Source organism: Taeniopygia guttata, chromosome W (assembly GCF_048771995.1).
Source record: "Taeniopygia guttata chromosome W, bTaeGut7.mat, whole genome shotgun sequence".
Taxonomy (NCBI): Eukaryota; Metazoa; Chordata; class Aves; order Passeriformes; family Estrildidae; genus Taeniopygia; species Taeniopygia guttata.
Window position 1 is genome coordinate 3011404 of NC_133064.1, and position 15623 is coordinate 3027026.

The 15623-nt window shown below is 48.6% G+C and overlaps 1 protein-coding gene across 13 annotated transcripts in view; it reads left to right on the forward strand.

The window, feature by feature from the left end:
- The window catches only part of LOC140682075 (transcription factor 4-like), a 177439-nt gene that overhangs the window by 13544 nt on the left and 148272 nt on the right, over window positions 1-15623 (forward strand). For all 13 annotated transcript variants that reach the window (XM_072922987.1, XM_072922992.1, XM_072922990.1 and 10 more), the window contains 2 exons: window positions 5006-5067; window positions 8953-9052. In XM_072922987.1, coding sequence (XP_072779088.1) covers window positions 5006-5067; window positions 8953-9052 — 162 coding nt within the window. The remainder of the gene's footprint in view (window positions 1-5005; window positions 5068-8952; window positions 9053-15623) is intronic.

Here is a 15623-nt window from a genome sequence, read left to right on the forward strand (position 1 = left end):
TTAATAATTTTAATTAATAATTAATTAATTGATAAAATCGATGCCAGGGGTGGGGTTGGCACCGGAAAATCGATTTTTGGGAGGGTTAAAAAAAGGAATTTACGGCGGAGAGGGAACAGATGGACGGACGGATTGGCACAGCCAAGGGACGGAGCGCGGGCACGGAACAGCGGGCACGGAACGTTGGCATGGATCCGGAACGTTGGCATGGAACAGCGGGCACGGAACGCGGGCACGGATCTGGATGAGCGGGCACAGCTCTGGAACGTGGGCATGGAATGCGGGCACGGATCCGGAACGCGGGCACGGAACGTGGGCATGGATGGAGGAGCGGGCACGGAACGCGGGCATGGATCTGGAATATGGGCATGGAACAGTGGGCACGGAACGTTGGCACGGCTGGATGAGCGGGCACGGAATGTGTGCACGGCTCTGGAACGCGGGCATGGAACCTGGGCACGGATCCGGAACGTGGGCACGGATGGATAAGCGGGCACGGAACGTGGGCACGGAATGCGGGCACGGCTCTGGAACCTTGGCACAGAGCGTTGGCACAGTTCTGGAATGTGGGCACGGAACGCGGGCACGGATCTGGAATATGGGCATGGAATGTGGGCACAGATCCGGAACGTGGGCACCGCTCTGGAACGTGGGCACCGCTCTGGAACATTGGCACAGGTCTGGATGAGCGGGCACGGCTCTGGAACGTTGGCACGGAATGCGGGCATGGCTCTGGAACGTTGGCACCACTCTGGAATGTTGGCACGGCTCCGGAACGTTGGCACAGCTCTGAAATGTGGGCATAGCTCTGGATTAGCGGGCACGGAACAGGGGCACAGCTCTCGAACGCGGGCACGGAATGTGGGTACAGAACGTGGGCACGGCTCTGGAACGTTGGCACCGCTCTGGAATGTTGGCACAAAACGTGGGCACAGAATGTGGGCACGGCTCTGGAGCGTTGGCACAGCTCTGGAACGTGGGCATGGAACGCAGGCACGGATCTGGATGAATGGGCACGGAACGTTGGCACAGATCCGGAATGTTGGCACGGATGGATGAGCGGGCACGGAACGCGGGCACGGATGGAGGAGCGGGCACGGAACGTGGGCACGGAACGTTGGCACAGAACGTGGGCATGGATGGAGGAGCGGGCACGGAACGTTGGCACGGATCCGGAATGCGGGCACAGCTCTGGAACGTTGGCACAGCTTTGGAATATTGGCATGGGTCTGGAACATGGGCACAGAACACAGGCACGGCTCTGGAACGTTGGCACCGCTGTGGAATGTTGGCACCGCTGTGGAATGTTGGCACCGCTGTGGAATGCGGGCACGGCTCTGGAACGCGGGCACGGAACACGGGCACGGCTCTGGAACGTGTGCACAGCTTTGGAATATTGGCATGGCTGTGGATGAGCGGGCACGGAACGCGGGCACGGATGGATGAGCAGGCACAGAACGCGGGCACGGCTCTGGATGAGCGGGCACAGCTCTGGAATACGGGCACGGAACACAGGCAGAGAACGTGGGCACGGCTCTGGAATGTGGGCACGGAATGTTGGCACGGCTCTGGATGAGCGGGCACAGCACGTTGGCACAGCTCTGGAACGTGGGCACGGCTCAGGAATGTTGGCACCGCTCCGGAACGTTGGCACAGCTCTGGATGAGTGGGCACGGCTCTGGAACGTGGGCACAGAACGTTGGCATGGCTCTGGAATATGGGCACGGATGGATGAGCGAGCACGGCTCTGGGACATTGGCACCGCTCTGGAATGTGGGCACAGAACGCGGGCATGGATCTGGAACGCGGGCACGGAACGTTGGCACCGCTCTGGAACGTTGGCACCGCTCTGGAACGCGGGCATGGATCCGGAACATGGGCACAGATGGATGAGCGGGCACGGAATGTGGGCATGGCTCTGGAATGTGGGCACGGATGGATGAGCGGGCACAGAATGTTGGCACAGCTCTGGAACGTTGGCACCACTTTGGAATGCGGGCATGGCTCTGGAATGTTGGCACAGAATGTGGGCACGGCTTTGGAATATGGGCACGGAACGTTGGCACGGCTCTGGATGAGCGGGCACGGCTCTGGAACGTGGGCACAGATGGATGAGTGGGCACGGAACGCAGGCACGGCCCTGGAATGTTGGCACAGAACATGGGCACAGCTCTGGAACGTTGGCACGGCTCTGGATGAGCGGGCACGGAATGTGGGCACAGCTCCGGAACGTTGACACAGCTTTGGAATATTGGCACGGCTCTGGAATGTTGGCACCGCTCTGGAACGCGGGCACGGCTCTGGAACGTTGGCACGGCTCTGGAACATTGGCACAGCTCTGGAACGCGGGCACCGCTCTGGAACATTGGCACGGCTCTGGAATGTTGGCACAGAACGTGGGCACGGCTCTGGAACGCGGGCACGGCTCTGGAACGTTGGCACAGATGGATAAGTGGGCACGGAACGCGGGCACGGCTCTGGAACGTTGGCACAGCTCCTGAACGTTGGCACAGCTTTGGAATATTGGCACGGCTCTGGAATATTGGCACGGCTCTGGAATGTGGGCACAGAACGCGGGCACGGCTCTGGATGAGCCCCTTCCGTGGAGCTCAACCGCTGCCCTGGAGCTCAGCCACTGTCCCGGAGCTCCGCTGCTGACGTGGAGCTCCACCGCTGTCCTGGAGCTCAACCGCTGCCCCGGAGCTCTGCCGCTGCCGTGGAGCTCTGCCGCTGCCCTGGAGCTCAGCCCCTTCCGTGGAGCTCAACCGCTGCCACGGAGCTCAGCCGCTGTCATGGAGCTCCGCTGCTGCCCTGGAGCTCAACTGCTGCCGCGGAGCTCAGCCGCTACCCCAGAGCTCAGCTGCTGTCGTGGAGCTCAACCGCTGCCCTGGAGCTCCACTGCTGCCCCAGAGCTCCACCACTGTCATGGAGCTCCACCGCTGACGCGGAGCTCAACCGCTGTCCTGGAGCTCAACTGTTGCCCCAGAGCTCAGCCCCTTCCGTGGAGCTCAGCCGCTGTCCTGGAGCTCCACTGCTGTCGTGGAGCTCAGCCCCTTCCGTGGAGCTCAGCCCCTTCCGTGGAGCTCAACTGCTGTCACGGAGCTCCGCTGCTACCCCGGAGCTCAGCCCCTCCAGTGGAGCTCAACTGCTGCCATGGAGCTCAACTGATGCCCCGGAGCTCAACCGCTGTCCTGGAGCTCAGCCCCTTCCATGGAGCTCAGCCTTTGCCCCAGAGCTCAACCGCTGTCGCGGAGCTCAGCCCCTTCCATGGAGCTCAACCACTGCCCGGAGCTCAACCGCTTCCGTGGAGTTCAACCGCTGCTCTGGAGCTCCACCGCTGCCCCGGAGCTCAGCCCCTTCTGCAGAGCTCAACCGCTGCCCCAGAGCTCCACCGCTGCCCCGGAGCTCCGCCGTTGTCCTGGAGCTCCGCGGCTGCCCCGGAGCTCAACCGCTGCCCCGGAGCTCAGCCACTGCCGCGGAGCTCAGCCCCTTCCGTGGAGCTCAACCGCTGACCCGGAGCTCAGTCGCTACCCCGGAGTTCCGCTGCTGCCCCGGACCTCCACCGGTGTCCCGGAGCTCAACCGCTGTCGCGGAGCTCCGCTGCTACCCCAGAGCTCCGCTGCGGTCCCAGAGCTCAGCCGCTTCCGTGGAGCTCAACCGCTGTCCCAGAGCTCAACCGCTGCCACGGAGCTCAACCACTGCCCCGGAGCTCAGCCCCTTCCGTGGAGCTCAGCCCCTTCCATGGAGCTTAACCGCTGACCTGGAGCTCAACCGCTGCCCCAGAGCTCCGCCGCTGCCCCAGAGCTCAACCGCTGTCGTGGAGCTCAACCGCTGTCCCGGAGCTCAACCGCTGCCCCGGAGCTCAGCCACTGACCCGGAGCTCCGTCGCTGTCGCGGAGCTCAGCCGCTGCCCCGGAGCTCAACCACTGCCGCGGAACTCAACCACTGCCTCAGAGTTCAGCCGCTGTCGTGGAGCTCAGCCCCTGCCCCGGAGCTCCACCGCTGCCCCGGAGCTCAACCGCTGTCGTGGAGCTCAGCCCCTTCCGTGGAGCTCAGCCCCTTCCGTGGAGCTCAACCGCTGTCCCGGAGCTCAGCCACTGTCCCGGAGCTCAACTGATGCCCCAGAGCTCAGCCCCTTCTGTGGAGCTCAAACGCTGACCCGGAGCTCAACCGCTACCCCGGAGCTCAGCCCCTGCCTGGGAGCTCAGCCCCTTCCGCGGAGCTCAGCTGCTGTCGCGGAGCTCAACCACTGTCCCGGAGCTCCACCGCTGTCCCGGAGCTCAACCGCTGTCCCGGAGCTCAACCGCTGTCCCGGAGCTCAGCCGCTGTCGTGGAGCTCAGCTCCTTCCATGGAGCTCAACCGCTGCCCCGGAGCTCCGCTGCTGCCCCGGAGCTCCGCTGCTGTCCCAGAGTTCAGCCGCTGCCGCGGAGCTCAACCGCTGCCCCGGAGCTCAACCGCTGTCCTGGAGCTCCGCTGCTCCAGAGCTCAACCGCTGCCTCGGAGCTCAGCCCCTTCCATGGAGCTCAACCGCTGACCCGGAGCTCAACCGCTGCCGCGGAGCTCCGCCCCTTCTGTGGAGCTCAGCCGCTGCCCCGGAGTTCAGCCGCTGCCCCGGAGCTCAACTGCTGCCCCGGAGCTCAGCCCCTTCCGTGGAGCTCAGCCCCTTCCATGGAGCTCAGCCGCTGCCCTGGAGCTCAACCGCTGTCGCGGAGCTCAGCCCCTTCCGTGGAGCTCAACCGCTGCCCTGGAGCTCAACTGATGCCCCGGAGCTCAACCGCTGTCCCGGAGCTCCACCGTTGTCCTGGAGCTCAATAATAAAATAATAAAATAATAAAATAAGAATTTTTTACTTATTTACTTATTTAATTATTTAATGATATATATAATATAATTAATTATTAATTATTATAATTAATAATTAACTAAATATATATAGTTAAATATATATAATTATATTAATTAATTATATAATTAATAATATAATTAATTAATTTTTGTCCTCAGATGTAGAAGACAGAACGAGCTCAGGGTCCTGGGGGAACACGGGACATCCGAGTCCGTCAAGGGTGAGTAAAATTAATTAATAAATTTAATTAATTTTAAATTAATTTTCCAGGAATTTCCCAGGAATTTCCCAGGAATTTTTCAGGAATTTTCCTGGAATTTTTCAGGAATTTTTAAGGAATTTTCCAGGAATTTTTCAGGAATTTTTCAGGAATTTTCCAGGAATTTTTCAGGAATTTTCCTGGAATTTTTCAGGAATTTTTCAGGAATTTTCCAGGAATTTTTCAGGAATTTTTCAGGAATTTTCCAGGAATTTTCCAGGAATGTTTCAGGAATTTTCCTGGAATTTTCCCGGAATTTTTCAGGAATTTTCCAGGAATTTTCCAGGAATTTTTCAGGAATTTTCCAGGAATTTTTCAGGAATTTTTCAAGAATTTTTCCAGGAATTTTTCAGGAATTTTCAGGAATTTTCCAGAATTTTTCCTGGAATTTTCCAGGAATTTTCCAGGAATTTTTCAGGAATTTTTCCAGGAATTTTCCAGGAATTTTCCGGGAATTTTCCGGGAATTTTTCGGGAATTTTCCGGGAATTTTTCGGGAATTTTCCGGGAATTTTCCGGGAATTTTCCGGGAATTTTTCGGGAATTTTTCGGGAATTTTCCGGGAATTTTCCAGGAATTTTCCTGGAATATTTTAGGGTATTTCCAGGAATTTTTCAGGAATTTTCCGGGAATTTTTCAGGAATTTTCCAGGAATTTTTCCAGGAATTTTCCAGGAATTTTCCAGGAATTTTTCAGGAATTTTCCAGGAATTTTCCTGGAATTTTTCAGGAATTTTTCAGGAATTTTCCAGGAATTTTCCAGGAATTTTCCAGGAATTTTTCAGGAATTTTCCAGGAATTTTCCAGGAATTTTCCAGGAATTTTCCTGGAATTTTTCAGGAATTTTTCAGGAATTTTCCAGGAATTTTCCAGGAATTTTCCAGGAATTTTTCAGGAATTTTCCAGGAATTTTTCAGGAATTTTCCAGGAATTTTTCCAGGAATTTTCCAGGAATTTTCCAGGAATTTTTCAGGAATTTTCCAGGAATTTTCCTGGAATTTTTCAGGAATTTTTCAGGAATTTTCCAGGAATTTTCCAGGAATTTTCCAGGAATTTTTCAGGAATTTTCCAGGAATTTTCCAGGAATTTTCCTGGAATTTTCCAGGAATTTTTCAGAATTTTCCAGGAATTTTCCGGGAATTTTTCGGGAGTTTTTCGGGAATTTTCCGGGAGTTTTTAAGGAATTTTCCAGGAATTTTCCAGGAATTTTCCAGGAATTTTCCAGGAATTTTTCAGGAATTTTCCAGGAATTTTCCAGGAATTTTCCAGGAATTTTCCAGGAATTTTCCAGGAATTTTTCAGGAATTTTCCAGGATTTTTTTCAGGAATTTTCCAGGAATTTTCCAGGAATTTTTCAGGAATTTTTCAAGAATTTTTCCAGGAATTTTTCAGGAATTTTCAGGAATTTTCCAGAATTTTTCCTGGAATTTTCCAGGAATTTTCCAGGAATTTTTCAGGAATTTTTCCAGGAATTTTCCAGGAATTTTCCGGGAATTTTCCGGGAATTTTTCGGGAATTTTCCGGGAATTTTTCGGGAATTTTCCGGGAATTTTCCGGGAATTTTCCGGGAATTTTTCGGGAATTTTCCGGGAATTTTCCAGGAATTTTCCAGGAATTTTCCTGGAATATTTTAGGGTATTTCCAGGAATTTTTCAGGAATTTTCCGGGAATTTTTCAGGAATTTTCCAGGAATTTTTCCAGGAATTTTCCAGGAATTTTCCAGGAATTTTTCAGGAATTTTCCAGGAATTTTCCTGGAATTTTTCAGGAATTTTTCAGGAATTTTCCAGGAATTTTCCAGGAATTTTCCAGGAATTTTTCAGGAATTTTCCAGGAATTTTCCAGGAATTTTCCTGGAATTTTCCAGGAATTTTTCAGAATTTTCCAGGAATTTTCCGGGAATTTTTCGGGAGTTTTTCGGGAATTTTCCGGGAGTTTTTAAGGAATTTTCCAGGAATTTTCCAGGAATTTTCCAGGAATTTTCCAGGAATTTTTCAGGAATTTTCCAGGAATTTTCCAGGAATTTTCCAGGAATTTTCCGGGAATTTTTCCAGGAATTTTCCAGGATTTTTTTCAGGAATTTTCCAGGAATTTTCCAGGAATTTTCCAGGAATTTTTCAGGAATTTTCCGGGAATTTTCTGGTAATTTTCCGGGAATTTTCCGGGAATTTTCCAGGAATTTTTCAGGAATTCTTCAGGAATTTTCCAGGAATTTTCCAGGAATTTTTCAGGAATTTTCCAGGAATTTTCCGGGAATTTTTCGGGAGTTTTCTGGAATTTTCCGGGAGTTTTTAAGGAATTTTCCAGGAATTTTTCAGGAATTTTTCAGGAATTTTTCCAGGAATTTTTCAGGAATTTTTCAGGAATTTTCCAGAATTTTCCAGGAATTTTTCAGGAATTTTCCAGGAATTTTGGAGGAATTTTCCAGTAATTTTTCAGGAATTTTCCAGGAATTTTTCAGGAATTTTCCAGGAATTTTCCAGGAATTTTCCAGCAATTTTCCAGCAATTTTTCAGGAATTTTTCAGGGATTTTTCAGGAATTTTCCAGGAATTTTTCAGGAATTTTTCAGGAATTTTCCAGGAATTTTTCAGGAATTTCCCAGGGATTTTCCAGGAATTTTTTAGGATTTTTTCAGGAATTTTCCAGGAATTTTCCAGGAATTTTCCTGGAATTTTTTAGGAATTTTCCAGGAATTTTCCAGGAATTTTCCAGGATTTTTTCCAATAATTTTTAAGGAATTTTTCAGGAATTTTCCAGGAATTTTTCAGGAATTTTCCAGGAATTTTCCAGGAATTTTCCTGGGATTTTCCAGGAATTTTCCAGGAATTTTCCAGGAATTTTTCAGGAATTTTTTTAGGAATTTTTCAGGAATTTTCCAGGAATTTTTCAGGAATTTTCCAGGAATTTTCCAGGAATTTTCCAGGAATTTTCCAGGAATTTTTCAAGAATTTTTCAGAAATTTTTCAGGAATTTTCAAGGAATTTTCGAGGAATTTTCCAGGAATTTTCCAGGATTTTTTCGGGAATTTTCCGGGAATTTTCCGGGGATTTTTCAGGAATTTTCCAGGAATTTTCCAGGAATTTTTCAGGAATTTTTCAGGAATTTTCCAGAAATTTTTCAGGAATTTTTCAGGAATTTTCCAGGAATTTTCCAGGAATTTTCCAGGAATTTTCCAGGAATCTTTTAAGGAATTTTCCAGGAATTTTCCAGGAATTTTTCAGGAATTTTCCAGCAATTTTCCAGCAATTTTTCAGGAATTTTCCAGGAATTTTCCGGGAATTTTCCAGGAATTTTCCAGGAATTTTTCAGGAATTATTTTCCAGGAATTTTCCAGGAATTTTTCAGGAATTTTTCAGGAATTTTCCAGGAAATTTTCAGGAATTTTCCAGGAATTTTTCAGGAATTTTTCAGGAATTTTTCAGGAATTTTCCAGGAATTTTTCAGGAATTTTTCAAGAATTTTTCAGGAATTTTCCAGGAATTTTCCGGGAATTTTTCCAGGAATTTTCCAGGATTTTTCCTGGAATTTTCCGGCAATTTTCCAGCAATTTTCCGGGAATTTTCCAGGAATTTTCCACGAATTTTTCAGGAATTTTCCAGGAATTTTTCAGGAATTTTTCCAGGAATTTTCCAGGAATTTTCCAGGAATTTTCCAGGAATTAATTGGCGGAATTATTCCGTAAACATTCCGACTTTTTGTTTTTTTATTTCCCTGTTGGAATTGAATTTCCACTTCGATTCTTTCCGGAGTTTTTCTGCTTTAATTTAATTAATTTAATTAATTTAATCAACACAATTTTTTTTTTTGTTAAAAAGTGTTAAAATTATATTTTTTAATTATTTTTTAGCCTAATTACGGAGATGGAACTCATTACGAGCACGTTGCCAACAGAGATATCGGATCGCACGAAAATCTTTCTCCTCCTTTTGTCAATTCCAGGATACAAAGTAAGAAAATGGAATTTTTTCCCTAATTTTAGGGTGGAAAAATGGGATTAACGGATTAGAAATTCAATTTAATTTTTTGGGTTTGGCAGATTTGGTTGAATTTTCTGGTTTTTGATGGGATTTGGTGGTTTTTGGTGGTTTGTGTCGGTGGTTTGGAGCGATAAATGTGGTTTTGTGATGGGTTTGAGATGGAAAATTTGGTTTGGTGACTTGTGGCAATGGCAGTGACAGTGGCAATGACAATGGCAATGGTGGTGGCAATGGTTGGTGGCAATGGTGATGGCAGTGACAATGGCGATGGCACTGATAGTGGCAATGGCAATGGTGGTGACAATGACAATGGAATTGCAATGATAGTGGCAATGGCAATGGCAGTGACAGTGGCAATGGGAATTGCAGTGACAATGACAATGGTGGTGGCAATGACAGTGGCAATGGCAATGGCGGTGACAATGGCAATGGCAGTGGGATGGAGTGGCAGTGGCAATGGCACTGGTGGTGGCAGTGACAATGGCAATGGGAATTGTAGTGGCAATGGCAATGGCGGTGACAGTGACAGTGGTGGTGGCAATGGCAATGGCAATGGGATGGAATGACAATGGCAGTGACAATGGCAATGGGATGGAGTGGCAGTGATGATGGCAATGGCAATGACAATGACAATGGCACTGATAGTGACAATGGCAGTGGGATGGAGTGGCAGTGATGATGGCAGTGACATGGCAATGGGATGGCAGTGACAATGGCAATGATAGTGACAATGGAAGTGGCAATGGCAGTGGGATGGAATGGCAGTGGCAATGGCAATGATAGTGGCAGTGGCACTGGGGTGACAGTGGCAGTGGCAATGGCGGTGGCAATGGTGGTGACAATGACAATGGCAGTGACAATGGCAATGGGATGGAGTGGCAGCGATGATGGCAATGACAATGACAATGGGATGGAATGGCAATGGCAATGGCAGTGATAGTGACAATGGCAGTGGCAATGGCAATGGCAATGGCAGTGGCAATGACAATAGGAGTGATAATGACAATGACAATGGCGGTGGCAATGGCAATGATAGTGACAATGGCAGTGACAATGGCCATGGCAGTGACAATGGCAATGGTGGTGACAGTGGTAATGACAATGGCAATGGCGGTGGCGGTGGCAATGGCAGTGACAATGGCAATGACAATGGTGGTGGCAGTGATAGTGGCAATGGCAGTGACAATGGCAATGGGAATTATAGTGGCAATGGCAGTGGTGGTGACAATGGCAGTGGGATGGAGTGGCAGTGACAATGGCAGTGACAATGGCAATGATAGTGGCAATGGCAATGATAGTGACAATGGCAATGGCAGTGACAATGGCAATGGCAGTGGCAGTGACAATGGGAATTGCAATGGCAATGGCAGTGACAATGGCAATGACAATGGCAATGGGAATTGTAGTGGCAATGGCAATGGCAGTGGCAATGACAGTGGGAATGGCAATTAAATTGCAATGACAATGGCAATGATGGTGGCAGTGGCAATGGCAATGATAGTGACAATGGTTGTGGCAATGGGAATTGCAGTGACAATGACAATGGCAGTGACAAGGGCAGTGGCATGGAATGGCAGTGGCAATGGGAATTGCAATGACAATGGCAGTGGCAATGATAGTGGCAATGGCAATGGGAATTGCAGTGACAATGGCAATGGAATTGCAATAACAATGACAGTGGCAGTGACAATGGCAGTGGGATGGAGTGGCAGTGATGATGGCAATGATAGTGGCAATGGCAGTGGCAGTGACAATGGCGGTGACAATGGCAATGGTGGTGGCAGTGGCAATGACAATGATAGTGGCAATGGCAGTGCGGTGACAATGGCAATGGCAATGGGATGGCAGTGACAATGGCAATGATAGTGGCAATGATAGTGGCAATGGCAGTGACAATGGTGGTGACAATGGTGGTGACAATGATAAATGGTGGTGGCAGTGGCAATGGGAATTGTAGTGGCAATGGCAATGGCAATGACAGTGACAATGGCAATGGCGGTGGCAGTGGCAGTGGCAGTGACAATGATAGTGGCAATGGCAATGGAATTGCAATGATAGTGGCAATGATGGTGGCAATGGCAATGGCAATGGCAATGGGATGGACTGGCAGTGACAATGGGAATGACAATGACAATGGGAATGACAATGGCAGTGACAATGGCAATGATAGTGGCAGTGGCAATGGCAATGACAGTGGCAATGGGATGGAATGACAATGACAATGGCAGTGACAATGGCGATGATAGTGACAATGGCAGTGGGATGGAGTGGCAGTGACAATGGCAATGATAGTGGCAATGGCAGTGGCAATGATAGTGGCAATGGTGGTGGCAATGGCAATGGGAATTGCAGTGACAATGGCAGTGGCAGTGACAATGGCAGTGTCAATGGCAGTGGGAATTGTGGTGGCAGTGACAATGGTGGTGACAGTGACAGTGGCAATGATAGTGGCAGTGACAATGGCAATGATAGTGACAGTGACAATGGCAATTGCAATGGCAATGGCAGTGGGATGGAGTGGCAGTGATGATGGCAATGACAGTGGCAGTGGAAGTGACAATGGCAATGGAATTGCCATGACAATGACAATGGCAATGGCAATGGCGGTGGCAATGGAATTGCAATGACAATGACAATGGCAATGGCAGTAGCAGTGGCAGTGGGATGGAGTGGGAATTGTGGTGGCAGTGACAATGGCGGTGACAGTGACAGTGACAATGGCAGTGGGAATTGTAGTGGCAATGGCAGTGGGATGGAATGGCAGTGACAATGGCAATGGCAGTGACAATGGCGGTGGCAATGATAGTGACAATGACAGTGGCAATGGCAGTGACAATGGAAATGACAGTGGCAATGGCAGTGGGAGTTGCAGTGACAATGACAATGGCAGTGACAATGGCAATGGGAATGGCAATGGGAATTGTAGTGGCAATGGCAATGGTGGTGACAGTGGCAATGGGAATGGCAATGGGAATTGTAGTGGCAATGGCAATGGCAGTGACAATGGCAATGGGATTGCAATGGCAGTGGCGATGGCAGTGGGATGGAGTGGCAGTGACAATGGCAGTGACAATGGCAATGGGAATGGCAATGGGAATTGTAGTGGCAATGGCAATGGCAGTGACAATGGCGGTGGCAATGACAGTGGGATGGAGTGGCAGTGATGATGGCAATGGTGGTGACAATGGCAATGGCAGTGACAATGGCGGTGGCAATGGCAATGGAGTTGCAATGACAATGGGAATGACAATGGGATGGAATGGCAGTGGCAATGGCAATGATAGTGACAATGGCAGTGACAATGGCAATGGTGGTGGCAATGGGAATGGGAATGGCAATGGCAATGACAATGGCAGTAGCAGTGGCAATCGCAGCGGCAATGGCAATGGAATTGCAATGACAATGGCAGTGACAATGGGATGGAGTGGCAGTGATGATGGCAATGACAGTGGCAATGGCAGTGACAATGGCAGTGACAATGGCAATGGGAATTGTAGTGGCAATGGCACTGATGGTGGCAGTGAAAATGGCACTGGTGGTGGCAATGGCAGTGGGATGGAGTGGCGGTGACAATGGCAATGGTGGTGACAATGGCAATGGGATGGAGTGGCAGTGATGATGGCAATGGCAGTGACAATGGCAGTGGCAGTGGGATGGAGTGGCAATGGCAGTGGGAATGGCACTGATGGTGGCGGTGACAATGGCAATGGTGGTGACAGTGGCAATGGTGGTGGCAATGGCAGTGGGAATGGCACTGATGGTGGCCGTGACAATGGCAATGGCAGTGGCAGTGGCACTGGCAGTTATAGTGACAATGGCAATGGCAATGGCGATGACAGTGACAATGGCAATGACAATGGGATGGAGTGGCAGTGACAATGGCACTGGTGGTGGCAGTGGCAATGGCAGTGATAATGGCAATGGCAATGATGGTGACAATGGCAGTGGGATGGAATGGCAGTGATGATGGCAGTGACAGTGGCGGTGACAATGACAATGGCGGTGACAATGGCAATGGGATGGCAGTGACAATGGCAATGATAGTGACAATGGCAGTGGCAATGACAAATGGCGGTGACAATGGCAATGGCCATGGCAATGACAATGGCGATGGCAGTGGGAATGTCAATGGCAGTGCCAATGGCAATGGCAGTGGCAATGGCAATGGGAATTGTGGTGGCAATGGCAGTGGCGGTGACAATGGCAGTGGGAATTGTGGTGGCAGTGGCAGTGGCAATGGCAATGGGATGGAGTGACAGTGACAATGGCAGTGGCAGTGACAATGACAGTGGCAATGCCAAACTACTGCCCACGATCCCAAACTCCTGTCCCTAATTTATGGGATCCCCATTTTATGGGATCACGGGTTTATGGCATCCCAATTTTATAGGATCAGAGGTTTATGGGATCAGAGGTTTATGGGATCTCGGGTTTATGGGATCCCAATTCTATAGGATCAGAGTTTTATGTGATCACAGTTTTATGGTATCACAATTTTATGGGATCAGAGGTTTATAGGATCAGCGGTTTATGGGATCCCAATTTTATGGGATCACAATTTTATAGGATCCCCATTTTATAGGATCAGAACTTTATGTGATCCCAATGTTATGGGATCCCAGTTTTATGGGATCAGAGGTTTATGGGATCAGAGGTTTATAGGATCAGAGTTTTATGGGATTTCAGCTTTATAGGATCCCAATTTTATAGGATCAGAACTTTATAGGATCACAATTTTATAGGATCAGAGTTTTATAGGATCCCAATTTTATGGGATCCCAATTTTATAGGATCAGTGTTTTATGGGATTTCAGCTTTATGGGATCCTCATTTTATGGGATCAGAGCTTTATGGGATCACAATTTTATGGGATTTCAGGTTTATAGGATCACAAGTTTATAGGATCAGAGCTTTATAGGATCCCAATTTTATGGTATCACAATTTTATAGGATCAGAGTTTTATGGGATTTCAGCTTTATGGGATCACAATTTTATAGGATCAGAGGTTTATGGGATCAGAGCTTTATAGGATCCCAATTTTATAGGATCCCAATTTTATAGGATCCCAATTTTATGGCATCCCAATTTTATAGGATCAGAGCTTTATGGGATCACAGTTTTATAGGATCCCAATTTTTTGGGATCCCCATTTTATAGGATCACAATTTTATGGGATCCCAATTTTATAGGATCACAATTTTATAGGATCAGAGTTTTATAGGATCAGCGGTTTTTTGGGATCACAATTTTATAGGATCAGAGGTTTATGGGATCACAATTTTATAGGATCAGAGGTTTATGGGATCACAATTTTATGGGATCACAGGTTTATGGAATCACAATTTTATCAGATCCCAGTTTTATGGGATCAGTTTTATAGGATCACAATTTTATGGGATCACAATTTTATAGGATCACAGTTTTATGGCATCCCAATTTTATAGGATCAGAGGTTTATGGGATCAGAGGTTTATGGGATCTCAGGTTTATGGGTTCCCAGGTTTATGGGATCCAAATTTTATAGGATCACAATTTTATAGGATCCCCATTTTATAGGATCAGAGTTTTATGGGATTTCAGGTTTATGGGATCTCAGGTTTTTCCGGGATCGGTGCCGCATGCGGCCGAGCGGGAAATGCGCCGTTACTGCGCTGCTGTGCTGCAGCTGCGTCGCTCAGCCGTGATTGATGGGATTGGTCATGTGCAACGGGGCCATCTGCTCTTCCTCCTCCTCCTCATCTTCATCCTCATCGTCGTCATCTTCCTCCTCATCTTCCTCCTCATCGTCCTTTCATCCTCATCATCCTCATCCTCCTCATCCTCATCCTCCTCATCATCTTCCTCCTCATCCTCATCATCATCCTCCTCCTCCTCATCGTCATCTTCCTCCTCCTCCTCCTCCTCCTCATCGTCATCGTCATCGTCGTCATTCATCTTCCTCATCGTCATCGTTGTCTTCCTCATCCTCCTCATCCTCATTGTCGTCATCTTCCTCCTCATCCTCATCGTCGTCTTCTTCCTCCTCATCCTCCTCCTCCTCATCATCCTCATCATCATCTTCCTCATCATCATCTTCATCCTCCTCATCCTCATCCGCCTCCTCTTCCTCATCCTCCTCATTGTCGTCATCTTCCTCATCGTCACCTTCCTCCTCCTCCTCCTCCTCCTCATCGTCATCATCATCGTCCTTATCGTCTTCTTCCTCATCCTCATCCTCATCCTCATCGTCATCCTCCTCCTCATCCTCCTCATCCTTCTCCTCTTCATCCTCATCATCCTCCTCATCCTCCTCATCCTCATCGTCATCTTCCTCATCAGCGTCTTCGTCCTCCTCATCCTCATCCTCCTCATCGTCCTCCTCATCATCGTCCTCATCGTTGTCTTCTTCCTCCTCATCCTCCTCATCTTCATCCTCATCATCATCCTCCTCATCCTCCTCATCGTCATCGTCGTCATCTTCCTCATCCTCATCGTCGTCTTCTTCCTCCTCATCCTCATCGTCATCGTCGTCATCTTCCTCATCGTCATCGTTGTCTTCCT